General features: G+C 38.7%; 1 protein-coding gene and 1 long non-coding RNA gene across 6 annotated transcripts in view; one reads left to right on the forward strand and one right to left on the reverse strand.

The window, feature by feature from the left end:
* LOC123478369 (uncharacterized) overlaps positions 1-27,338 on the reverse strand; it is a 108,413-nt gene that overhangs the window by 49,542 nt on the left and 31,533 nt on the right. Inside the window, exon 3 of the long non-coding RNA XR_008427062.2 lies at positions 11,917-12,011. This is a non-coding gene — a long non-coding RNA (uncharacterized lncRNA). The remainder of the gene's footprint in view (positions 1-11,916; positions 12,012-27,338) is intronic.
* Positions 5,025-19,431, forward strand: AGR3 (anterior gradient 3, protein disulphide isomerase family member). 5 transcript variants are annotated; one of them, XM_045185206.3, is made up of 9 exons: positions 5,025-5,360; positions 6,446-6,573; positions 8,306-8,438; positions 12,230-12,293; positions 15,081-15,133; positions 15,633-15,709; positions 15,944-16,007; positions 16,390-16,532; positions 17,324-18,091. In XM_045185206.3, the coding sequence occupies exons 3-9, from the start codon at positions 8,333-8,335 to the stop codon at positions 17,324-17,326; spliced, it is 510 nt and encodes a 169-aa protein (XP_045041141.1). In that variant the 5' UTR covers positions 5,025-5,360; positions 6,446-6,573; positions 8,306-8,332; the 3' UTR covers positions 17,327-18,091. The 5 variants fall into 5 exon arrangements, with proteins under 5 accessions (XP_045041141.1, XP_045041140.1, XP_045041139.1 ...); XM_045185205.3 differs by lacking the exon at positions 6,446-6,573 and adding an exon at positions 6,667-6,944; XM_024577295.4 differs by lacking the exon at positions 6,446-6,573 and adding an exon at positions 19,154-19,431 and having other exon boundaries at positions 5,032-5,360; positions 16,390-16,473; positions 17,324-17,418.

The raw sequence follows: 27,338 nt of genomic DNA on the forward strand, positions 1-27,338 counted from the left end.
CGTTCATGCTAAACCAACACCGGATGAGAATGGGACCACCGTGACTGAACTAAAATAGACCAGGATTTCTCGACCACGGCAGCTGACGTTTGGCCTGGATACACTTCTTTGTTGTGGCAGTTGTCCTGTGCATAGCAGGGTGTTTGAAATCACTTCTGGCCTCTAGTCACTGAATGCCAGTAGAACCCTCTCCAGTTGTGACAACCCAAAATGGATCCATTCATTGCCAGATTTTCCTGGTTGGAAACCACTGGAATATAATGAAGATTCCCCTCTGGAGCTAGTATGGGGCCCACCTCTCCTAAATATAAAGCAGCACAGAGAAAAGGGCGTATCAGAACAAAATCAGTGTCTTTCAAAAAGAAGCCTATGTGAAAGAATAATAGTCTACAGTATTTAGTACAGCAATTCCTTTAAAGGGATATGTAGCAAGTGTAAAATGCAAAATTAAAATCCTGTATTATCTGGAACAAAAGAGAGGGAAAATAGAGCTTTAGCAGGACTTAGGATCAATAGTGTATGATTCACTCATCAAGCACACAAAATAAAATGTGTACGTAGAAAATTATAATGTACAATTCTGTTGACTTGTAGAACATTGTTAAGCATTCATTTTCATTGTGGGTTTCTACGTACAATACTTAATCCCTAAGAATCCTGACCAAGTATTGCATTTGACTTTGTGAAGTGCAAGATCAGCTGGAGGAGCTGTATCTTCTTTCAGGGAACATTCCTCTATTAATATTTTTTGAAATTATCAAGCTAAAATGATTCCCTAGACAAAGATGTATAATTCCCCTAGAAACATAATTGATTCTGTGGCTTGGTGCTTTCTTTCACATCTGCAGTTTATGAATATAATTCAGTTTTTACAGATTAAATCATAAACCTTTAAACTCAAATTTATCACATTATAAACATTCTATGTGCCATCTTAAGATTCTTTATTCTCTAATCTTATGACAAGGCCACATCCACAGTGTCTCCAGCTCCTGAAATGGACTGCCCACGCATCACCCCGGAGTCCCGCTCGTTTACTCCCCAGACCCCCGGCTCCCCCTCTCCTTCCCCGGTCCTTGGCACGCTGGCTCTGCTTCCTTCTTCCCATTGTCTGCACTGCTCTTCGCTAATTTGCAAACCATGTTTGGATCCCTCTGCAGACTGGCCATGGCTGCCTCCCAACTGGGCAATCTCCATTGTAATTTCACCCATAATGTCTAAAGCAAGCTCTCTTCTAACTGGATGGGGAAATGAGTGGCCAGCTTAGGTCCCTGATCTCCTCCTGTGGGAGGAAAAATGCTCTGTCTAGTGAAGGCACAGAGACCTCTTATGGATAAAAGTGAAGTGTTACCCCCACAGGCTACAGGTAAGAGCCTGACTGAAGGACTTGAATCAATAATCCAGAAGCTACTTTCACAAATTTATTTAATCTTGTCTGGCCCATGGGGCAAGAACCAAGGAATAAATTCCATTTATATTCGTACTGTGAAAATACCACATGTCTAAGAAGTATTTAGTTGTACTACCCTGGAAAAGAGACTTGAGATGCTTAATGAAACAGTTATTGATTTGTGATGGGAAATGTAACCATTCTTAACAAAGCAAGAGTCTATAGATGGCAGACACCGAACATGACAGGCTTATAAAAACACATTGATCTTAAATGTTTGGTCTAAAACACCTCCGCTCAGCAACAACTCCTGGAGAATACCTACTCCTCTAAGTCAAAGGATCTGGGGTTTTGCCCCCCCCAGAAACCGACATTTTTAAAGTTTAGTATTTGCATCTACAAGATTTAGAAAATAAAGACAGATAAATGTTCTCTACAGAATGTTCTTTCTCTTTGATTTACTAAATAGTTTCATAAATACCTGTTTTGCTATGGTGCAATATTCAATTGATAGAGCGTCAGAAGTATTGGTAGAACGGCAGCATTTGTGTTAATAATAAAAACTACATAGGTAGATATACACAAAGATGATAAATAGACAGATACATAGATAATAACTGGATAGGGACATGCTTGAATATAGAGACAATATTTCCGGAGGAAGACTCAAGGAGTCGATGATTATCGTCTCTAGGTAGGAGACCCAGAGCTGGCAGATGAGAGGGAGGGAGATCTACACTCTACTGTTGACCTTTTCATACTGTTTCTTTTCTGTATTTTCTAGAGACCGGCACACTGACACACAGCTACATGGACAAATGAGCATGCACACAAAGTGGGTAGGTAAACCTAACCCTAAATTCAATTTATGACTATGTGACCAATTAATCTCGTAAAAATATGGGCCATTGCTTTTGAAAGAGTTAGCCCCAACTATGGAATATCTTGATTTATTCAAAGAGTCTCTATTTAATTGGACAAATTTATATTCTGTTCCCAAACAGAATGAAATAGAAAGCACCTTCAATTTTGTAGTTTGGAGATTTAATGAAAGATTTTAAATAATGATGAAGAGAAATACAGTAACTTCTTTTACATGTTTCACCTTTAAAAAATTATTTCTTGAGGAAGGGACTCTCAACAGAGGCTCAACACAGAATAACTTTTCAATAAGATTAGAATTAGAATTGAAACTATCCTCCACTGAAATACATTTTCTCAAACGTACCACGTACCCGAGCCCCTACAGAAAGACTGTGTTCTTAATTAAAAACAGTATGGCCTACAGAGAAGGGCCAGTCGAAGCTGATGACGGTCCCAAATACATCTACCGTAAGAACAGCTTTGAAGGTGATTGGAGGCAATTTTATTAACAAATAAATATAAGAACCCATTGAGAAAACTAAACACCAAAAATACCAGAAAAATCGTCAGAAAAATACCAGCCTCCTGGTATCACAGACAAGTACAGTTAAAAAACTAATATAAATATATACAAAGAATAATTTTTAAAGTTTTGCCACAATGTACATGAATGCACTTTTTAAACGTTAGTGTTGCCCTGACTGGTGTGACTCAGTTGGCTGAGCATCGTCCTACGAGGAGAAGGGTCGCCAGTTCGACTCCCAGCCAGGGCACATGCCTGGGTGGCGAGTTCATTCAGTCCCCGGTCCGGGCACACAAAAGAGGCAACCGATCGATATTTCTCTCTCACACCGATGTTTCTCTCCCTCTCTTTCTCCCTTCCTGCCCCTCTCTCTAAAAATAAATAAATACAATCTTTTTTAAAATGTTACTGTTGAGAATAATCTTTAATAGAACTATTTGTAATCTATTATATTAAAAAACAGTTTTAGTTGACCTATACATATTTCAAAATATTATTTAAAAACTATGTAATTCCCAATGATTTTATTACCGCTTTATTTTCCAGGTTGTCCTGGTTTAGGAACTATGACACACGGTCACACCAGTGGGAGACAGGAAGGGACGTGGACCAGCTCAGACACACTGGGACCTAGTTTCACTCCCCCTTCGGTACTTGACGTCTTTCTCAGTATCATCTCATTATCCATTAAAATAGATAATATGTGAGGCGCTGAACAGGGGCGTCAGACACTTCTGAGCTTCTTCTATAACCTGCTCAGGCAAGAACAAGGTGAGAGTGTTCCCACCTCCTCTGAGAGAGGAAACCATGACTCACTTTGCTTTGTAAATTCTGGGTTTTAAATTTAAAATTGTACCTCAAGTTTCCTCACCTCCAGCAGAGAGAATTCCATTGGAATAGCAGGTCCCAAGGAAGGTTCCCTTTGAGGACCCTTTGTAAGGAAGAAAGCAGAATTTAAACAAACGCAGCACTCAGTGGTGTAGTACGAGAATACTGCGGCCTGGCTACGTGGGGTTTCTCTCCGGATCACAGAGAAGATTTGGTGAGGAAAACCATAAATCTACTACATCCATCTCTATAAAGCAAAACCCAACGTTCCTGATGTTGAGAGATGTGGTACAGGAATAGTAACACCTACCGTCTTAACATGGTCAGTCAAACCAGAACTCTGTCCAAAGTTAAAATACTAGAGGCACACTGACTTCAACATCAGAAGCAAAACAATCACCACCCCTCTTTAGAGGTGCATTTGTTAATGTACTGAGTCATTAGACAAAAAGAGAGAAGGTGAGGAAGGGGGGGGTGGGATAGAAAGGGGAGGAAGAGAAGGGAAGGAGAGAGGAAGAAAAAAATTATGGAACTGTATCCTACATTAGGCCTCAGCACACGTTTCCTGTCAAAGGTCAGACTGTAAATATTATATTTCAGGGCCTGCCGGCCCCGCGGTCCCTGTCACAGCTCTCAGTGCCGCAGTCACAGTGCCAAGGTAGCCACAGGTGATACGATACCTAAGGAGATGACCGTGCCTGGGTTCCATCCAGTAATCTCTATTTATGGACATTGAAATTTGAATTTCATATAATTTTCACGTGTCACAAAATATGATTCTTCCTTTGATATTTTCCCCCCAACCATGTAAAATTGCAAAACGAATTCTTAGCTCCTGGGTTGTACAAAAACAGGTGGGGCAGATTTGGTAACCCTGCCTTGGATCATTTCAACCGTGATTAGCTCCGGGAAGTAGAACTGAAGTTGGGGGGTGGGGTGCACAAGGAAACGCAGTACTGGAGACGGGAGAAGAGAATTTTACTTTTTGTTTTGACACAACTCTATACTTAAAAAATGTTTTACCATAACCATGGACTAATTATTAAAAAATGTTAAATCAAACTATTAGATAAATATACACAAACTTATCTAATTGCCTGTCTTCCTATTTTTTGCACAGTAAAAGAATTTTATAGAAAGACTGCAAAGAGTCATCACATTATTAAAACGTTAAATTTTAAAACAGTGTCTCTCCCTCTCTCTCTCTCTGTGTGTGTGTGTGTGTGTGTGTGTGTAAAATAGGACCTGATCTCTTTAGCTGTTAATTGCATTCCTGTAAACAGAGAAACCCTTAGGAATTTCTGTTTGCTTTGTATCTAATCTGCAAGCCTCGCTGAACTTTCATTGAGAACAAGGATCCACACACAAGTTCCTGCATTCAGACCAGTTCCTTTCTTCCTCCCTTTTTATTCTGTCTGGTGTTGAATTCCAGCCAAACATTAAATTCCCTTGTAAAAGGTAGAAGAGAAAAAACCCCAAAGACTGTATTTGGCCTCCTTTTAGAAGGACACTCCATCTTAATTTAGAGCACGAGAGAAGGCTTTTTTAGCATGAGAAGCATGAGAACTGGAAAGGAGTCCAGGGCTTTTCAGACAAGCCTACTTTTCTAAGTTTGCAGGTGAACGTGCTCTTGTTTCCATGCAGGTGGGGCCGTAGGTCAGGGGTGTGTGTGTTTGCCTGTGTCTCTAAATCCACACCCATTTTTAACCAGAAACATCCAGAACACACTTCCAGCAAGAGCACTGGCCCGTTCAGGTAAGCAAGCAAAATTTCCCGATTATTTAATCAGTGGTCAAGCTCTGCTATATTTAAATAATCCATGTATGATTGCTATTCAAAAGTGAGGTCTTCAGTAAAGGGTAGGCAACATTCTGTGAAATTGTACATAATTCTTTTAATGAACTGGATTTCCTTTGCTGGCTTTAGACTTTTAGTCTCTATTTGTATTCATGATATTATATTAATAAACTAGCATTGACCAAAAATGACCCTTCAACAATTATGCTACATGTAGCCGTTGTTCTTCTGTTTTCTTTTAAAGTTTATTTTATTTTAAAATAGGAAATGTTTTTATATATCATCTAAGTAAGTGGTTCATGTTAAATTGCTTCTGAAAAGTAGCACGTTAGTGTACTCAGTGCCTACTGGCCAAGGATCGTAACACCGAACGTGGCCATTTGGTTACGTGCCTCCCGAATGCACTGCAGGCTGCTCTGGGGCCTTCACCCTGTCATCTCCATCTGTGTCCCCGAAGCAGCTCAACCACGCGTCTGGGGTTAAAGAACCCTCAGCAGCCTATGCATTCTATTCTACCAAACAAAACATGTTTTTCCAAAAATTAAAATATGTAAGTTCATCAGCTTTATCACAGAATATATTCAACATATATTTTATAATCTATCAATGTAAAACAGAAACTCAATGTTTTGATTTTTTTAAGAGCAGTCTTTGACAATAATATACAATAAGTTCACATTTTTTTTTAAAAGTTTGGTTCCCACTCATCTGTAAACTTGGCATCTTCAAATCAGGAGAATGGTGAAGTTATACTTCCTCCCCTTCAGTACAGATTTCACCAACAGATTTCATCTGTCTCTACCATAGAGAACTCTTTCTGATGCTGTCTTCAGATTAGCTTTTCCTAACTCTGCTTCCTAAGCAAGACCCCTGGAAGAGTCTTAAGGCATCTTCCCCAGGAAAATGCACTGAAGCACATAAAAGTTTACATATAATTTCAGGGTTTTTCGATCCTCCTGTAGCTCAGTCATTGACTTTCTGGAAGTCACTGGTTCAAGGTTAAGGCCCTGCCTTAGATGGTTGCTTTAATGTCTCTGCTGCAGTTTTCAACCTGACAGAGCCTACCTTCCCCACACGGGACTCTGTGTTCCAGACTCAGCGCTCTCTACCCCCTACTAAAACCTACCCGGTCTCCATTTCAGTTTAAGGTACAAGATGATCAGTCCTTCAGGTAAAATATGGCAATCTGAATGTTTTATGGTATTAATAACTTACAGGAATTTGACTTGACATTCTTATCAGTCACCGTGGTTATTTTTTACAGGGTTTTTCAATAATTAAACACACAGAAATTCAAAAATGGGTTCATTGCAGTTTTAGGAAGGGAAATAATTTAAATGGGGCTGACCTGGACTGGCAACGCTTTTCAACCCACAGGGGGACTGAAGGGATGCACCACTGGCAAGGAACAGATACTAGAATGAGAAGAATGAGGAAGTGTCTGGAGAAAACTAGAATCCATAAACTTCCCCACCGCCAGGCTGTTCTCTCCACAACTATGGTTGCTATCACACATAATGAGCCTATTTCCACTGTCAAACAGTAAGTTATTTTAAGGTGTATTTGTCTTATTAATCTTTCAATTTTCCACAATGCCTAGTACAGTTACCTATAGCAATATTAATGTTCGAGCAGAATCACAAAACAGTCATTCACTATTTTATAGGTGGGAATTCACTACTAAATAATGTAAGTTAACAGGAAAACTGCTTTGAAGGAATTTTAAATAAACATAAAAGATTTCTGTACATTTACTTCATACTTTGTGGTGATTTCCAAAGTGCATGTTAACTATTTTTCACAAGGGTTTTATTTTTTTTTAAGATTTTATTTATTTATTTTTAGAGGGAGGGAAAGAGAGGGAGAGAAGCATCAATGTGTGGTTGCCTCTCCTGTGTCCCCTACTGGGGACCTGGCCCACAACCTAGGCACATGCCCTGACTGGGAATCGAACCAGCAACCCTTTGATTCACAGGCCAGCACTCAATCCACTGAGCCACACCAGCCTGGACTCACAAGGGTTTTATATGCTATGAATGCTGTAACTGAACAACATCTCACAAGCATTAAACACTCCATGCAAGATTTTATCAAATGATTTAAATGCAGCTCAGATCCAGCTTTAGACGTGTGATTATATCTTAACATGAAAAGTACTAGGGACAGCACATTGACTGCAAAATTTCCTTGAATTCTAGCAAACCAAGAGAGAACCACAGATGCAGCAAGTCTCTTCTTCTCTACACGTATATTTAATTTATAGCAATGTGACAATAAACTTGATTTTTTAAAGAGCTGGGCTGTAAACTAAAGGGCAAAAGGCAGAATAACTGGTGGAAGAATGAAAATGACAGGAATGAAAATGAATGACAGGACTTGAAAAACAAGAATACTCCATATTCCATCTTTTTCTCTGAATTCCATTGTAAGCAATATTTGTTCATACCTAATCTTTTTATCTTGGCATAGAGTTAAAAATGTTGATTTAATCCATCAGACCAAAAAGAATCAAGAGAATACTTATGCGTGCCAGAAGTCATCTTTGCATTGTACTTTCTGTTGAAAGACCTTCAATAAACCCGATCCTATTTGAGTTTCACTCCAGTGCTGGGAGCACTAAAGTGTAGTCAGAAGTGAGCTGTGGGTGCCTAAGTCCAGGTTTCCTTCAACTTCATTCTACGGTTCCCAGGATGCCCAGAATGTGGCTTCCCACCAAGTAGACATTCATTGAGTTGACTGCATTTTTAAATATTTTTTAAATAACACGTGAATGAAAGTTCTAGGAAGTTGTGCCATGTCAGCTCACACAAGGAGAACAAACTGTCAGCATAGGTGTGGTCTGAATCTTAAATGACACCTTGAAGTAACCTACTGGATTCTAAAAGTTATTTTCTATCATCTAGCTTCCGAGGGATCCTTGAGAACAGGTGATGCTGCATTCAGCCTCAGCCCTCTGCCTCGTACTGGTCGCGGTTTCTTCCAGCGTCACCATCACAACCAAAAAGGACAAGAGGCCTCCTCAGCCACTCTCACGAGGTACTAGAGTCTCCTTTCAGCTTCTACACTCAGCCATTCGGGTTGTTTCAACATTCCTAGCCTCTTACCCAAACACTACTTAGAGAGCAAAGTCAACTGGAACATTTTGTTACTTAATGCTTTAAAACAGGCGAAAAGAAAACCCAGAAAGGATCCATTGACTTTTAAGAGTGAACCAAACCACCTGAGAAACACTAAAATTTGCTATAGCTTTTATAGAAATAGTGGGGAGTTGGTTTGGTTGCCTGTAACTCTGGTAACCACAGTCCTGGCAAAAGTATTAATTGATGTCTTAAAGGCAATTAAGACCCCTCAAAATCTGCTCCAATTCCCTGTCCTCTATCAGTTAAAAAAAATAATTTGGAAGTATTTTATACAAAACCCCCCAGAAAATTATAATTTATCCTGCCCTCTGAGAATTTTGGTTAACCAAGTGTTTGCTATATTGACTCCAGAAAACAGCTGCAGAGGTTTGGACATTATAATCTTGATCTATTTCTGGCTACATGTTTAGAAAACATTTCTATTTTGTACTACTGTTTTCCTTTGGCCTAAGAAACAAATTTATCTTCATCTGTAAAGAAACAGTTTATAGAGAAAACTCTCAAAATCAGTTCCTACATCTCCAGGTAACAGGAATGCGAACAAAATCATTTACCTCCACGTAGCTAAATGAAAATCAGTAGCACAAACCAAAACACACTTGACCGCCCCTTGGAATAGTGTATAAATGGAGCAAACAAATGGAGACCAATTACAGCATAATTTCAAATTTTAAAGTATTGACTTTCCAAGTTCGTTCATTTCTTAACAGATGTATTCAGTACCAGCCAATTACCCATCAAAGCAAGCCAAGTTAATGCATTCTACTTCAGTTTAAAGCCACAGAAACTAGAAACCAAAAAGACCAGTAAGTTTTTAGAAAGAAATAAATTAAAGGGAGGAACTATTTTCCTAAGTATAATTTATTATATAGCTCTCTATATAACCACAATATTTATAAAACAATTAGCTCAGTAGTATTAAAGTATGGAATACTAAATTTATCCTTGCCCTTCAAGACCCTCCAGGATTGAGTTAAACAGAATACAACCACTTTACCATAAGTCACCAACATTCTGTATATTCAGTTTCAAACATCTATTTTAAAATGTTTGATGAATTTCATGAGAAATACATTCAACATACATGGTAAATGTTAAACAACTTGATGAGTCTGCTATTTCAGTTATTTAAAAACTATTTTAATAGAGAAGATGACTGGTATCAGCTGGGAACTCCACCACTAGGAACTGGTTTACATTTGGTTAAGCCTTTCACCACCTACTAGCATGCAGAAAACAAGAGAGAATGGGGCTCAGGATGAATGAGGGTTAACTGCAGGGCTAAGAGGGAAGAGTGTGGGTACAGTGTACACAGTCACACACAGAGCCCCTCAGAAGATTGGGCAACGCCAAACCGTTAAGAAGAGAGTATCTTAGAAAGAAAAGATTATTGGGAAAAGGTAATAAAAGTTTCCAGAAAGAAAAATAAAACAGTGACCCCCAAAATCCTAACTGTTTTTTGAGTCAAAAGAACTGCCCAGCACCCAACACCCAGCCCAGTATCTGGCATATATTAATAGTAGGTGCTCAGTAAGTATATTTTGTATGAATGAATACCATCTCTGAAGACAAGCAGGCATAGCTGGAAATAGAATTGTGGTAATAAACAAAGACCCTGGAGAGAGTTCAAACTCTTGGATCTCCTTTGGCCAATTGTGATAATGAGATGAAGTGTGTAACAAATAATTATAATACAATATGGCTCCCCTACGATAAATTGTTATTTAACAATATGTTATTTAACATATTGTATTGTTATAGGAGAGCAGGGGCCGTGTTATCTTACCTTACATTCCCAGTGCCAGAGGAGTAAGGCATACAGCAGACGTTCCTCTAATGTCGGTGGGACTAGCTGAACAGGAATAGAGAATAGTAATTCCTACCATTGCTGAAGTTCCGACATCGAATGATATTTACAACAAAACAGAAAAATTAAATAGGAGCCCAGTCTCACTGGCTGTTCCTAGAATTACTTATTTAATGTAGAATATGGTGTGAAGTTCCTACATATGCTCAAGCAAAGTTGGAGAGAAAACCTTTCCAGATTATTACAGATAGATTATAAAACTAACATAACAGGTCTCCCATTGTTAAGATACTAAAATCAGGCCAAAACAAACCAACACCACCACTGGTAAGAGTGCAAAATAGTGCAACCACTTGGCTAAAAGTCTGGTGGTTCCTCAAATGATTAAACGCTACCCAGCAATTCTGCGCCGAAGTACATAACACAAGAGAAATTTAAAATATTTCCACACCAAAGGTTGTGTACTAATGTTCGTAGCAGCATTATTTATAAAAGCCAGAAAGTAGAACCAGCCCCAATGCCCATCAACTGATGAATGGGTAAACGAAGTGTGGTGTAGCCATACAATGGAATAATATCTGGCCATATAAAGGAATGCAGTGCTGATACATGCCACAACATGAGTGAACCATGAAAACATTATAATAAGTAAAAACATCCAGTCACAGAAGACCACGTATTGTACGATTCCATTTACTTGAAATATCCCAAATAAGAAATTTATAGAGACAGAAAGTAGATTAGGTGTTTCTCGGGGCTGGGGGAGAAGGCAGGATTGGGGGTGATAGCTGAAGGGTGCAGGGTTTCTTTCTGCAGTGATGAAAATGTTCTAGAATTGATCATTACGGTGAAGGTTGCACAACTGCATATATACAAAAAGGTGTACACTTCCAGTGGATGAACTGTATTTGTATGTGAATTATATTTTAATACAGTTATTACCAAAAAGTGAACACATCAAAAGCAAACCAACAAGCAAAAGCCAGGGAAATGTGTTTTATCTCACTGCACATTCTGCGTTAGCAGTTCTGGCCGTCTTTCAGCCACGGCATCAAAACCAGAGACTGCCGTCTAACAACATGCGAAACATGCAAGAAAGTCTGCATCCAAACTAGTCTACAAATATTTCTATTTTCAAATTAATTTAATCTTTCTCATCTGTAAAGCAAGATATTTCCTGAAAATACTCCGCAGTATTTCTGAATGCTTTTGGGCATTCTTCTCAACGATCTTATTCTTTAATCTCTAATACACATTCCCAACTACCCGTGTCACTTTTTTAAAAGATAGTGGGTCTCTCTCTACTCATTGCTTTCTGTTTCCCTCTCCTTCACCTTTCTGAGTGCTTCCAGAATACCTGTATTTTATTGTGTTTCTCAACCATGAAACACCAGGATTTTTCCCAAATCAAAATGTAAAGCAAAATTTGGAATTCCTTTGGTCATGATATATATGATTTTGAAGAAGTCAGTATTTCTTGGCACCCAAGACAGAAGGGCACTGTATAGTATGACCCAAAATATTCCTAACAGACTTACAAAGTATGCAAAGACTAACTGTTACTTACTGCTGTTCATTCTGAAACCAGAGGTTTTTGCATGGTCCAGGGATGTCCTTCCAATCATCGCTAATAACAGCATTTATTGAGTCAAGGCCATGGACCTAGAGGGTTGAAACACAGTCACAAAACCTCAGCACTACCATCTGAAAGGATACCACCTCTTCATATCTACTGATAATTACATATCCTCTCTACTGTATGTCAAGCGACTGCTTGGTAGCTTAAGTAAGTATGTATAATAGGTATCTGCTTGCCACAAGCCTGTTTCAGAGCTCTTCTGCTGTCCTGAGTTAATGCACTGACCTCTCTCCTGTTTCAGGATGGGGTGATGACATCACTTGGGTGCAGACTTATGAAGAAGGTCTCTTCCATATGCAAAAAAGGTAACATATCTCTCAGTTTATTTTGACAGATCATATAGATACCTCCTCACAGAAGAGACAAAATCTACTAGCAAGTTAGCTTTTTGAAAGGATACTGCAAGTATTTGCTCTGCAATTGTATGCTCTTTCAACTAAGAGTTGCCATTGGAATGTTTTTTAGTAAACAAGAGCTCTAAATACCTTTACATTAATTTCTTAATTAGCCAAGCAAGTTTTTGAATATAAGTTGTATAAAAGAACAATATTGGTTGTCATTATATAAGCTTACACAGGAAACTGGCTTACAATAGCAGTTCCCAAGCCTGTCTGATCAGAACAATTCAGAGAATTTTCTTTAAAATCCATTGATCAATCCATCAAATACTTACTGAGCGGCCACTGCTGTGTGCCAGGCACTGTTCTATGCTCAATGACCAAGAGTGACCCAATTTTCATCCTTACTGACTTAACAAATCCTTGTGGATGAAGCTGAGAAACTTGTTTTAAAAAAGCAAAATGCAAATACATGTGAACAGCATGCTCGTGTTTGTTTTTAAAAAGAAACGAATATACACATACACTTACACAGGGGCAGGCATATGGACATATACATGGACATATTCATGTGCATAAGCATAATCATATACATTTGCAGAAGTCTATACACACACAAACACATGCATATGCTAACTTACATGCATGAGCATGTGTGTATCCATGTACATACACATACTCAGGCATATGACCTGAACACCTCCAGAAGGACACGTAGGAAATGCAAACACTGTTTACTTCTGGAAGGCAGGAGTGGGGGCAGGGAAGTTTTACCTTTTAACTTTTGGGTTTTAAACCATTTGAATTTGTGACCCATTTTAAAAGAAAAAAACAGTAGAATTTTAAAAGATTATTCACCAAATAATGCTGATAAACTGGGCTTGGTAGGCTCTGGTTTTAGAGAATCTCAGAAGTACAGCTACAAACAATTTTTCTCTTTCTTTCAACTCAAGTTTATCACAATCTGGTGGGCTCATTGATGAGATTTTAGACCAGGAACCACTTGATTTTATCTGATCTGTAAACTAGCAATGACTTGTACTTCAAAAACATTTTAATCAAAAGAAAACAAGTATTTTGGACACATGGAAGTTAAATGATATTCAACTTGCTGGATTCATACATGTAGATTCACTGTAATACGGCCACACACATTTTGTCACACGTTGTCCATGGCTGTTTTGTGCAAGGATGGCAGAGTTGAACAGTTGTGAATAAGACCCCACTGCCTGCAAAACCTCAAATATTTACAACTCGCCTCTTTGCTGAAAAGAGCCCTTTTTTTAAAGACTATTCCTACTTCAGTGTCTGCCAGAAATACTTCTCTGCTTTTCCTGAAGTGAAATGGTGTCTTGGTTTGAATACCTGAACAACCTATTCATGGCTGAACTGTTAAGACTGAGATTTCTGTGGTCCTGATAAATTTTTCCTTGGACTCACATTGTCCAGAAATCTGATGCAGAAATTAGTTTGGTAAGAGTGATACTGATGTCTTTCCCTACACCTGTCTGTCCTCGTTTCCAGTTGTTGGGCAGGTGCAGGGAAGAAATTAGAACGACTCATGCCGCTAAACTGTTCTGTCTCAGGACTCCATTACCTGCCTAAGCTCACCCAGGGGAAGAGTTATATAGTAAAAAGGTCGCCACTCGATGCTTAGGAGGACTAAGTTCTATACTTGGCTCTAAAAAATGCCAATAAATATTCTTAGGGTTAGTTTTCTTAAAAAGCAGGAATAATATTTCATTCATCAGATTTCTAGTCTGCTTTTTCATCAATAAGTTTGAAATTGTTGGCAAATGGCTAGCTGTATATCTGCCATAAAGCTTAAAGGTGAGTTTCAGGATTTATTATTACCTAAAATTTACTTATATTTCAAGTTTGAGAATTAAATAAAATTAATAACAATTCAAAGTTTGTTATTGAATGCATTTGAGAATAAATTTTAAAAATAGGTATACTCCTTGACAAGTATTTCACATACTAATCTGTTGTTTTTAAAAAGATTTATGCTTAATACACATACATTAGGCATACCCAGCATCTTCTCAAAATTAAAGAAACATTTTAAAACCATCCTTTATATCCAAATCATAATTCCTTTTTCCTTTGTTATAGTTAATATCATAATTGTTTTCTTCCTCTAAGAAACAGGAAAATCAATTAGCTACCACAAAAACTTTTTTTCAGAGAGTTAAAATCCAAATAAAACTGAAAAAATGTAGAGAGGGAACTCTCACTGAGATTATTTGTTTATTGTGGGTTGTTACAAGAAAGAAAGGATGTGAAAATAGTCAAATATTAGTAGAATTTGGGGGAAAACTAAAAACATAACCCTAAATTAAAAATTTGATTCTCCTGAACCCTTATCCCAGGTGTTCATTGGAAATTAACATTTTATTTATAATATCCTCTCATCTCCTGGGACAGAATTGATTTTTATTTTTATAACTGTAGTGCCATGTACCTAGGAATGACCTGGTGAGCTGGTTAAGCTACAGATTCCTGCCCCCGACCCCGGAGGTTCTGAGTGGGCTTGGGATGGAGCCTGAGAATTTCCATTTTCCTCGAGCTGCCAGCCGATGCTCAAAATCCTGCAGCTGTGTTTTGAGTGAGGCCACTACAATCTACGTTGCTATGATTTGTCAATAATATCAATATTTTTAAGTCTTGTTGAAAGTGTGCAAAGTTGAAATCTAATTTCATTGTGCATTTGACTCAGAGTTAATCACTTCCCTCCACCATCTCTCTGCTTAGTAACAAGCCGTTGATGGTTATTCATCACTTGGAGGACTGCCAGTACTGCCAAGGTAACTTCAGCTCCTGAGCTCCTACTGTATTTCCAGAAGAACTAGAAAAACTGACCTGGTAAACATTGTCAAGGCAGCACTCAGCAAACCCCATTTCAAAAATGAAAAGACAACTACCATACCATCATTTTATTCGAGTGCTTATAAACTACAATTATTGATAGCAATCCATTGAATATATTTATATGTTCTTTAGAATTGTATTTGTTTCTTCCACCAAAAAAAAAGGAAAACTTGCTGAACGTGCTGTTTTAACTACTGAGTTACATGCAATTATAAAGTCGTTGGCTTCATTAGTGGGATTATCCCTGGGTGTCTTCATGGACAGACTCCGTCCATCATTGCTTCCCGATGGGAGACAAAGCAGCCATGGGCCAGTGAACTGTTTACATCCAAGATGCAGGCGCAAATGGAAAATGCTGGTTTTACTTTGCTGTGTTATTTACTTTGAAGGTGTCTTTATCCTCAAAACTGATGTTCATTAAGTTTTCCCCCACAGCTCTCAAAAAAGTGTTTGCTCAAAATGAAGAAATACAAGAAATGGCTCAGAATAACTTCATCATGCTGAATCTCATGGTACATAACATCTACAATATTTTCTTGATATCATGATTCATTGGAAAATTTGAGTCCCTTTTTCTCTGCTTTTAAGACAAAAAGAGCTATAAAGGATTGGTGGATATAGAATGTTACATGAAATTGTGAAAAATTAAAACATACAATTTATGAAAACCTTGTTCACCTAAAATATTTTCAAAATCGACTATCAAAAACAATCCAATCCAATAATATTTTTTCTTCTCTTACTAGCATGAGACCACAGATAAAAATTTATCTCCAGATGGACAATATGTGCCTAGAATCATGTTTGTGGGTATGTGTGTGATCTCATTTCATTAGGTTTACAAAATAGCATTCTTGCTTTCCTTTATTTTTAAATGCTAGTTCAGGGGAAGCCATTTCTAATTCAGTAACAACTCTTGTTAGTTCTACAATTGAAATTCACTCTATTTATAATATGTAAACTTAAATATTTTTTAAACTAACTGATGCCATTAAATCAATATCCTAACGTACTTTCTTCAGTAAAGTTCCTCAAACTGTATTAACAGAAAGCTGTGACACACTAAAATAAAAAGAAAATCAGGTTAACTCATTATAAATTCGTCTAACATTTATCTGTTTTAGATTAAGAGGCAAGAATGATTTTAAGAACATTTTAGATAACACGTGACTGAATTATCTTTTCTTTGCAGATCCTTCTTTGACAGTCAGAGCTGATATAACTGGAAGATACTCTAACAGGCTGTACACATATGAACCTCAGGATTTACCACTGTGTAAGCACTCGCAAATGAGGCTGAGCAGCGGTACTAGTGGACACTTGACTGTTAGGATGGTCAGTGATGCTCTACGTCGGCGCCTCCCCACAAAAGGGCTATCAGCAAACCAGAGTCACTGGTGTAGGAGGGATGGCAGGGTTTAAAATGCAAACCCTTAGCTCCCATCAAAATCAGAATTTCTAGGGTACTTTGAAATCTTTCATATTAAATCCTCACTCAAGGATATGTTTATTGATTTTGAGAGAGAGAGAGAAACACATCAATGTGAGAGAGAAACATTGATCGGTTGCCTCCCGTACATGCCTCGACTGCCAATGGCACCCACAACCTAGGTCTGTGCGCTGACCAGGAATCAGACCTGCAGCCGTTCAGTGCATGGATGAGGCTCCAACCAACGGAGCCACCCAGCCAGGGCTTAATCTAATTTTTTACAACATTCGCTGGCAATTATATTTAATAAGATCCACTGATACAGATACAAAATGATCAGTTAAAAAATATATGCTCCCTAAAACACTCTTATAAAATTGTTTATTTTACCACACAGAGAGTTGATTGACCAGATTTCAATGGTATAATCCCTAAATACACATATCTACTAGTATACCTTTAGCATAATATTCTTGTGTGTGGGTGTGTGTGGGTGTGTGTATGTGAAAAGAAACTTTATTGGGTGTTGGGGGTTCAGATGAGGTCCACAAAGACAATATTCTTTAATGTTGTAGATAAATTCCCATATTTTCATAGCTGTTAATTTAAATGGGCCATTTTTAGATTCAGCAGTTAAAAGACTATAGTATTTGATACTTTCATTTACTAGGAGAATAATATATATATTTTTTTTCAGTGATAGAAAACATGAAGAAAGCATTAAAACTTATTCAATCAGAATTATAAGGGATTACCTTAAAGAGGTCAAATGTCATGAAGACCACCTTCTGGGTAATGGACTGATACTAAATGTGCACGTGTATGGATTCTGTAACATCACTAGTGAGATTTTTTTTGAATACTTTGCTTACTGTAAAAAATTACCATTTATCCCTCCTGCAGGTGTCTGCAATATTCTTATAAAGGTAAAGTTACAGTTGAATAAATGTCAAAACCTGAGCATGACCACGTAGTAGTTAGCCTGCTGTCTGCATTGGTAGCAAAGAAAGCTTGTCACAAGCTGAGAGTCGCACTAGGGTAGAGACAGGAGGACCTGAATTAGAGGTGCCTGCACTGGCTGTCTTAATTTTTTTCACCTCTCATCCACTCCACCAGGTAACCTGCTGTATCTGCTTCTCTGCTGTACCAAGCCTGCTAGAGCAGGTCATACATAAGGTGTACATTGCCGGAGCAAAGGGATGCACCTCTGTGCACTTATTATTTGCACTTCGGACAGCATATTTCAGAGTTAACCATTTACTTTTTTCTTACCTTAAATTAAAGCAGACATTTAAAAACCAATTACAATAAATTAAATATATATTTCAAAATTTTAACTAAGTATTTTTCTTAATTTAATTATTGGGTGGATATTTAATACTTTTAATAATTTTAAGAAAAGTGTAACTGCCTCTGGAAGACCAAAAATTTCCTCCAGTTAACTGGCACGAGAGGATTACATCCATTCTGAAATTAGCAACCTCTAACCACCAGTTCGGTTCATCACAGGAAGCTCTGGAGGATCAGTACCATGTCTTCTATTCCTCTAAATACCACAAAAATTCCTAATTTTTTAATGGAATGAAAATTCCCATGATCAGCTGGGAGTAATTTTCAGAAGCAAGAGAATATTTCAGATAGACAGAAATTTTCCTCCCCCTAGGATCTGATTGCATTTTGAATTATTTTGAGGTATAAAAGTATACTTTAATATGAGATAGATATGCAATATCTATGATATAGTTTTTCATTAATTCCACTGTTTCATGAGTCAGAGAAAAAAATGTATTCCCAGGTTTTATTTCATCATTATTCCATTCATTTTAAGCAGAATTAATAACTAACCTATTTGGACATAAGTAGGTTACTTGGCCAGTAACTAGATGTCAGTACTAGATCTATGTGCAAAGAAATATTAAACATCTTGTATTTCACTTGAGATCCAAGCCTGAAAGTTGATTGTTTAGTGAGTGCTAAGACATCCAAGTGCGCTGGCATTGTCTGACTTGAGAATCTAAAGCGTGAGGACTACAGAATATAGCTGCCTCTCCGTGGCATTGAGCGTGCAAGGCAGAAACTGCCAGCGCTCATTTGCAGTGAACTCGGAAAAGGTCTGTCGACAATTTAGTGCTGTTTTAAGAACTAATAAGTAAAATAAAATATTCACTTTTTCTGCAGCTAGTGTAAAAATGTTGCTAAGTAACAAATTGATTCTTCTTTAATGAAAAAATGTATGTGTCTTTGTATTTTAATATACATATGATTATATTTTATTATATATAATTTAATTTGGGTATAATTCTATATATGCTAATACTTAATATACATATGTAATACATACAATTATTTGGTAAGTTATATCAGTCAGTGTAATTTTGTAACCAATTTAGTTTTTTTTTTCTACCCTACTTTAACAATTAAACTCTATAAGGTAGTTGAATTTCTATCTAATTTCTTCACTGTATGAAACTAATGGTTTAGATTTGATCACTTGCCCATTGTTCATTTTGTGTATACTCTTTACCAGACATTGTGTTCGGTGTCGTGGGCTGAGAGATGAACTAGATGAAGATGAGGCGATATTGTTCCCCTGCAACATTCTTGCCCAGTGGAAAGATGTACAACTGATGGAAACAACTCCCCACTAAGTAGTGTCACAGGATGGCGTGGGAGCGGTGGGGACACGGCCCAACCTTCTAGTAGGGCTGCCAGGCTTCGCGCAGATGTAGCACCTGTGAATCCTGAGCGATACAAGAATGTATTCCACCATACAGAAATCAATATAACGAAACAGAGAATAAGGCATACCGCAAGGGCTGGAGAACTCTTGTTCATTGGGCTAACTCTAAAGTACAAGGGTGTGCAGGGTTTTCTTGGAAGAGCCTTTCAAAGTTTTAAATCAGGCTTAAAGATATTGTGCTAAGCTCAGACAAGCTGACCATTTTCAACATACTGATTTACATCCTATGAAGATTTGTAGAGATCTGCCTGAGAGTTTAGCATAGAACTCTTTAAAGCACATTGCACTAAAAATGTGGCATAACACACAATGTGTGTAGTCAGTCATAAACACTCTTACTGAGGAAAGAAAAAAAAGCTTTATTCTGTTTTTTAATCATTTTTTATACAATGTCTATCTTTTTTTGCTAAATGGAAAGCCCTTGAAAGCAAGTGTTCTCTTCCTCTACACACACACACACACACACACACACACACACACTCACAAAACTAATTGTGAGTGTTGAGCCAGCAGCCACAGCAGGATGCCATTCCACTCTAAGTCCCCTGGTGTTTTCAGTGATTAACTTTACAAATACCAGTTTGTAAACATAATCTCCTAAGAGATGAAACAAATCCACTGTCTGCAACTTTATAATCATGCAACTGGATTTTTGCTGAGTATCGATTGCTGCAAATTCTGAAAGTATTTTAGAGTTACTTCCAGAACAGGAAGGATGCTGTTACAGTTTAAATTGTATCCACCTCGCCCCCGATTCATAGGCTGAAGTCCTAAACCTTCAGTACCACAGAAAAAGAGCTTATTTGGAAATAGAGTCATTGAATACGTAATTCATTAAGTTCAGATAAGGTCCTGTGAAAGCATAGTGGGCTGCTGATCTAATACGACATAAGAAGGGGAAACAGACACAGACATGCACACGGAGAGAACATCACGTGAAGATGAAGGCCCAGATCTGGGCCTGATAGCAGAAGCCAAGGAATGATGCCAAAGGTTGCCAGCGAGCCACCAGAAGCGAGGTGACAGGTGTGGAGCAGATTCTCCCTCATAGCCCCCAAGAAGGAACCAGTCTCGGTGACACCTTGACCTCAGACCTAGCCTCCGGAACTCTGAGGCAATCCACTTCTGTTGTTGCTTCACCCCATGGGTGGTATCCTTACGGCAGCTCTAGTAAAGCAATGCACATGCCTTTCCCTCCCTTCCCCAAATGGCATGATTTCCATGGGTAAGGAAACGCCGAAACTTCCCATCACACACTCTCAAAGAAGCCCTGCCGGAACCGATGAATCATTCCTCACGGTAAGTTTGGCTCTAGTTCCATCCTCTGAACAAATTTCTGCCCAAATACATACTATTTCAGGGCCCAAAAAGTTTTCTAAAATAAATTCATTTAGTCGGGCTTAGGAACTACCTAAAGCTAATGCTGTGGTTTTAGTTCAAAAACAAAAGTCATTCCCAGAGAAAGAGCTGACTATAATATTCCCTGGGAATAGTACTAGTAAAAACAGTACTAGTAATCGTACGAGCACCCCTGAGGTGAAGTCAGCACACCTCACCGCCACCCTATTCTGCTTTAGAGTTTCATGTTGTCCAGCCACAAGATTTAACCAGAACTTACATTGTGCAACGAGTGAAAATATCCCGAGTATGTCCTTTATAAAAGAAGGACAGTTCACGCTGATTTCAAATAACGTTTTAGAAAAGAACTGTAGACACTGTTGCCATTCTCAGCTTTGAGCCACAACCCCTAACAAGCCAGAGAACAAGCTTCCGTCAGCTTCTGGTGACTCAGGATGACTCTGATGCTCAGCGTGAGAATCTTGGGGGCCTGGAGAGGAGCCATGTCCTCACACACCCCCTCATTTACAACCCCTGGTGGAAAGGACCTATTTTTCTTACTGTATCATGCTATGCACAGTACCCAGAGAAAAATGCTAAAGATGAGACTACCTTTGGTAGCATTCTGTACTTTCTTAAAATCTCTCCCTGAGTTATACATTGTCATCGTAACATTACCCACAATCCAAAGCATCTCTCTGCTGGACTGGCTCCCGGTACACCCTTACTCCAGCAACGTCCACAGTCCTCCATAAGACATTCATGATTAATACCTTCGCCTCTATTCCCATGTTTAATGATAAAAACCTGGAAAGATTAAAGTTCTAGAGGTTCCGGGTGTAACAGTAAGTGGTCTCTCAACAACCCCTTAAAACCATCTATTTACAAAAAAAAACCTGCCTCTGGTACTACATGGAAGTCACTCTCTTCTCATTGTATTGATCTTAAGGGACCCTCAAGAATTTTATTTACACTAAACATACAACTCTTTGGTATGCTAAGAAAAATTGCAGACAGAAGCAATGTGCCCCAAAAGAGCAGGTATGGCTTAATTGCATTCATGACGAGATTTGACAAATAACCTGTGTAAATCCCCCCCGGGGGTCTCAGACAATCAGGCTTCTTGGTTCCAGCATGTTAATACCACTCTAAAACCTTCATAAAAGGTCCTTGGTAACTGGCTTCAAAACTTTCAGACTCTAAAATATAATAGCCGGTCATCTTTCTGTCTTCATTTTGTATTAGAGTCTTCCCAAAGGACAATCACAGAGGTGAGCCCTGCAGGGGGACACTTCAGGTGATGAGATGTTCACCCTGAAATTTTTGTCCTCTGGAGGCTTCTTTTAAAGAGAAATAGCTGAAAGAAAAAGAGAGAAAAGAAAAGGAAGGAAAAAAGAAATGGCAGCTGCTTCAAGGAACAACGCTCCACTACAGATTCATTTCCCACGTTTTATAAGCTTATTGTTAAGTGGGGATCAAGCATTTCTGGCAGAACTCTAAGGTCAGGTGTCAGCCAAATGTCTTTGTCAGTTAAAATGAGGACTCGCAGTCATTACAAAAGACAAACCTCTGAGAGCAGAGCGCCTGTTTTGCCATCACCCTCTCCACCAATGAAGATCTCTTTGTCTCTCGGCTAATGTGGTCAGACCTGCTGTCATAACTGCAAAGCAGGAGTGACTTAATTTATTCACCATTCCTTGCACTAGATCATTAGCATGAAGAACTCACATATGCACCCACGTACCCAAAGCGGATGGTATTTTTTAGCCTCCTTTTGACCCCATTGCTGTGACAAGATTACAGAAGAGAGCCTGAAAGTAATCTTTATGGGTGGCAAAAGTGTACACGCCCTTTTGCTAGTTTATCAGGAAATCAGTGTGGGGCAGCTCAAACAAACCAGGCCTGCAAGGCATCAGGAACAGGATGCCAACCTGTATCCGTCTCCTTGCGGGTGGGTGTTGGCTCACTTTAAGCAGATGGTGGGTCTACGCTTCTAATGTATTATGTATTTCTCAATAGACAAATATTTGCACTGGACCAGAATAAACAAGAAAAAAATTCCTCGGCTTTGTTTCCAAAGACTATCCCAAGTTTTAGGACACCTCAGCGTTTAAACTATTGTAGGAAGTGAGGGAATGAAGTATGAGTCCTATCTTTCATTTTCTTCTGCTTAAAACGTGCCTGACCGATAAAGGAAAAACGTTGGAAGGCAGAGTGTATTTGGAAGGTACTGGACTTTTCTCACTTGGAGAGCTCTTTGAAGTGGGCTGTATAAACGTCCCGTAGCTCTAATGAAAGGATGGTAGTCTAATTCCCAATTTGAGCCAGAAACTATAGCCTATCTCATTTTCTTTCTATGGTAATTTATAGTTTCTTTCCACAGTAGGATTTGCTCATGTTTTATCCTACATGTGAATATGCCGATAAAGCAATTTGAGTAAATGTTCAATGGGTTTAACAGAATATTAGTGTCTCATTATATCTTTACCGCACAAGTATGCATAGTGTCTCTTCCATGTGAGGCTGGTTTTTGCTGTTGTGTTTCAGATGCTGATTGAAACAGTAGGGGTTCGTCCTTGAGTTAGCCTCCTTGCTGAACTTGAAAGAGCTGCCCCACTGCAGGGGGAATGAGACAGATTGATTTCAAGGGTGTCATGGGTAAACACAGAACCTTCTCCAAAGCAGTAACAGCAACAACAAAAAAGCCAGAGTCGACCCTTGGGATGATTATAAATTTCACAAATGCAGTAAATGTTGTATGTCCTCTAAAATGTGGTATTTTGACATTAGAAATTATTAACAGTGGGAAAACTTATTTAAATGAATATTCCTTCAAAAAAGCCAAATAGTTTAACTCACAAACCTCATCCACCATGACTGGAAAATTAAGAAGGAAGATAGTTCGATTTATTTGAATTTCTCCACAAGGAAAAAACAATCAGAGCAAGATACGATTTCCATGGGGCTTCTTGCATTTCCCTCCAGAAAGAAGGTCTGGAAAAATGCAGTAATTTGCCCTTCCAATCATTCAAGAATGGACAAAGATGGCTAGTACTGGGACCAAAAATCTCAGCAACCCCTGGGACAAGGCTGTGTAGTGAGCATGCGGGAAGGTGGAATAAAAGAGAAAGTCAAGGATGGGTAACTGGGAAAGATTCAGTTGAAATATTAGGGGAGAGACAGTAACACACAAATGTTCTCTCTCTCTCTCTCTCTCTCTCTCTCTGTTTCGCTCGCACCCCACCCCCACCCAGTCCAGCTATGAGTTTGAGACAATTAGAAAAGAATGGAAAAGGGACTTAAAAGCGAGGCTATGAGTTATGACATAGATCCTCGTTAATGTTGAAAAGTTCACATACAATTGAAATCATGTTTAATTATTTTGTTGGATGGAGCCTTATAGGGCCTGAAAGTTATCTGAATTAGAATTCTTATTTAGATCAAACATTCTGTTTAACTGTGATTCATAATCCATGAAATACCATGTTCAAAGCACAGATATTAAGAACACATCTGTTGGAAGAAAAAAATTCTTCTTTGACTACTGAGAGCCTTCTAGTAGCTCTGATTTCATCGTGTCCCAACAAAGGGATAGCTGTCTCTCCCTGCCTCCTCAGGCTCTGAAGAGAACTCCACAGAGTTGATGCTTCTCTAGAAATATTTTCCTCTCTGGTTCCACAGCTCTCCACATGGCCGATTTCCCACCTGCCTTTCTGACCAGCCTTTCCTACCATCCCCCAAAGCTATCTAATCAACCCCCAACCTCAAAGGCACTAAGGCGCCATATTAGGCGCTCCTTGCTTTTTTACCTATAGTGTCTCTCTCTATAAGTTACCTCCTCCAATTCTGTTTCCTTCACAGCTGATGAGCCAATGACTCACACATTTTTTGTTCAGCCCCGATTGAAACAGAGGTTTCATTTAATTGAAAAATAATTAGTTCTTGGCTATCTTCCCCTTTGAAACAAAAGGGAACTCTCGGAGGAGCATAAAAGGAACCCATCTTGAATCCTTGTTCCCTCCGCAGGCAAGAAGTTCTGCTGTTCCAGCAACAACCCCACTGAAAGGAGGTGCACTAACAAATCTGGAGCCCCTGGGTCAAGGACATACCTGTGATGGCCACAGAGGGGACAGCCCTGATTAGGAACAGCCGTTTCACCAGCTGCTCAGGGCGATGTCTTCCTTTCAGAAGCGCTATCCACAGGAATCCCAACTCTTAACTACTCTGTGATCCTTCTTGATATTTCCATGAATATCAAGAACTCATATGGGTCCATTGTGGTCGATATGATCTCCAAGTAAACCTTCGGAACAAGACTACTCTTTGAAAATTAGATACTGTGGGTGAAAACAAGAATCAGCGATATTCAGCACATTTGGCACTGCACTGATTTAAAAACTATCAATTGGTTTAAAAAAAAAGCTTGTGAGTGTGCTGTGGTATTTTGGAAAAATAGTAATGATAATTGATTTAGAAAAAAATAAACATTACAAGAAAAACGTTAGGCTAAAATGAGGCACCAGAAACCTCCGATACAGGGGATGCCTTTATTTGCAGAACAGGGCAGTAATTTGCAACATGGGCAGTTGCCCCCATAAATTCCACTGGGTCCTGGCTGCGTCGCTCTGACACCTCACTCTGGCAGAAACCCAGGCAAATACTCACGACCAAGCGTCTACATGTGATGACAGTTCTCTGAGTAAAAATACACGTATTACAAGCCAATAGTGAGATACTAACACTGGCCTCATTCGAAAGCCTTCCAGGTCTTTGACATTATTTGACTATTCAGTTTAGCTTTGCATTAAGCATTTAGAAGAGCAATTATGAACTGGTGTGCCACAAGAAGCTCTTTAGCCAGGGGCACTGACCTCTTTTCCCTTAGACTGTCAAATTTAAAAAATGACAACAGCCAATGCAACAATAGTGTGCAGATGAATCAAAATTATACCTATTTTTTATCATACTGGCAAAAAATATAACATCTTTTTAGTGTGCCACAGAATTTTATTAATTAGTTTGTATGTGCCATGAAGTGAAGAGGTTGAAAATTGCTGATTTAGAAGGACTCCGGAGTTGTTTTCTTTTACGTGTATGTGATTGTTGCAACAATACAGCAGGTTCCAGCAACTGGTAGGTTGAAAATATAAAATGTGTACATTTTACGAAAACAAAACACAATCCACTGTAAAAAAAACACCATTATTTTATATATAACACTAAAAACAACCCAAAACAATTAAAAATGTTGCCAGTTCAATATGGCATATGATCACTTGTTAAAAATCATCCCAGTCTCAAGCCCTGGCTGGTGTAGCTCAGTGGATTGAGTGCTGGCTGCGAACCAAAGGGTCACCGGTTCAATTCCCAGTCAGACCTGCCTGGGTTGTGAACCAGGTCCCCAGTTGGCGGTGCGTGAGAGACAACACACATTGATGTTTCTCTCCCTCTCTTTCTCCCCCATTTCCCATCTCCCTAAAAATAAATAAAGTCTTTTTAAAAAATAGTGAGCTTGTATTGTGCATTTATGTCCATAATGCTCCATTAGAATGTTCACTTTTTAATATCTGATCTTTGCAACCATTTGAGATTAGCATAATTGTTCCCATTTTACGGAAAAGAAAGCTGAGACTCAGAGAGGCTAAATAATTTGATCCAAATTCTTCGCACTTTCCACTACCACACAAAGCTTTTGATTTGTTTATAAAATTACTTTCTAGGCTGATATTTAAGTTAAAAGTTCCAAACGGACAGTTCTAGCCAGAGTTGAAAGCAGGAAAATAGAACTCAAACTACTGTAGAAAGCTTTTTGTTTTCAATATGCTGAGAAGCATCTAAAGAAGAGTCATCCAATGTCCCCCACCACAGACAGGCCCGACGGGTCTGGGAAGTAACATGCTTGGGAAGGGGCTGCATTCATTACACAAGGTCTAATTTGACTCGCAGTATTTCCATGACGAGCATAAGCCAACAGGGAAATATAATTAACTTCAAGCAGGGAGAAAGCAGGCTTCCTTGGGGAGATGTCTTAATGAGACAAAACACACATTTTGGAACAAAAAAGTATAAATACTCAGAGCTAGTTCCAAAACTCACCAGGGGCAGATGAGTAATATAAATACAAATCTGAAGTTGACTGGGTTAATTAGCTGGAAAAATAAATATAGATGTTAAACCAATGGTTCTGGAGCTCGCTATTGCCACTAAGAAGGAGACAGTGACAGCAAAGTGCTTCAGAAGTTTTAACACAGCAGACTCCTCTCCAGGGCCCACTTCTTTTGTTATCCTTCTTTGTTAACTTCTGAGGCTGTAACCTGAACTTTCCTTAGGGACATTCCTAGATTTGCATTTTTCTCTACTAACACGCCCTTCCAGATTTCTTCCAGATGATAAAGCGTTGTATGGAGCTAGTGAAACTTTTTTTATTTAGAAATATTCCTTTCAAGATAGTGCAATAAGGAAATTTTTATTATGGTTTGCTAGCTACTTCAGCCAAAGGGAAACCTGGATACCTTTTGTAAATATGTGTCACAGTGCAAAACAAATTATAGAACTAAGCGTTATAAAAATAATCTAATACTGATACCTTCATCTAAGTAGTGCATAGAGCTCTCTTGTAAAGTTGGCTATTACC

The sequence above is a fragment of the Desmodus rotundus genome, chromosome 6 (genome assembly GCF_022682495.2).
Source record: "Desmodus rotundus isolate HL8 chromosome 6, HLdesRot8A.1, whole genome shotgun sequence".
Lineage (NCBI taxonomy): Eukaryota > Metazoa > Chordata > Mammalia > Chiroptera > Phyllostomidae > Desmodus > Desmodus rotundus.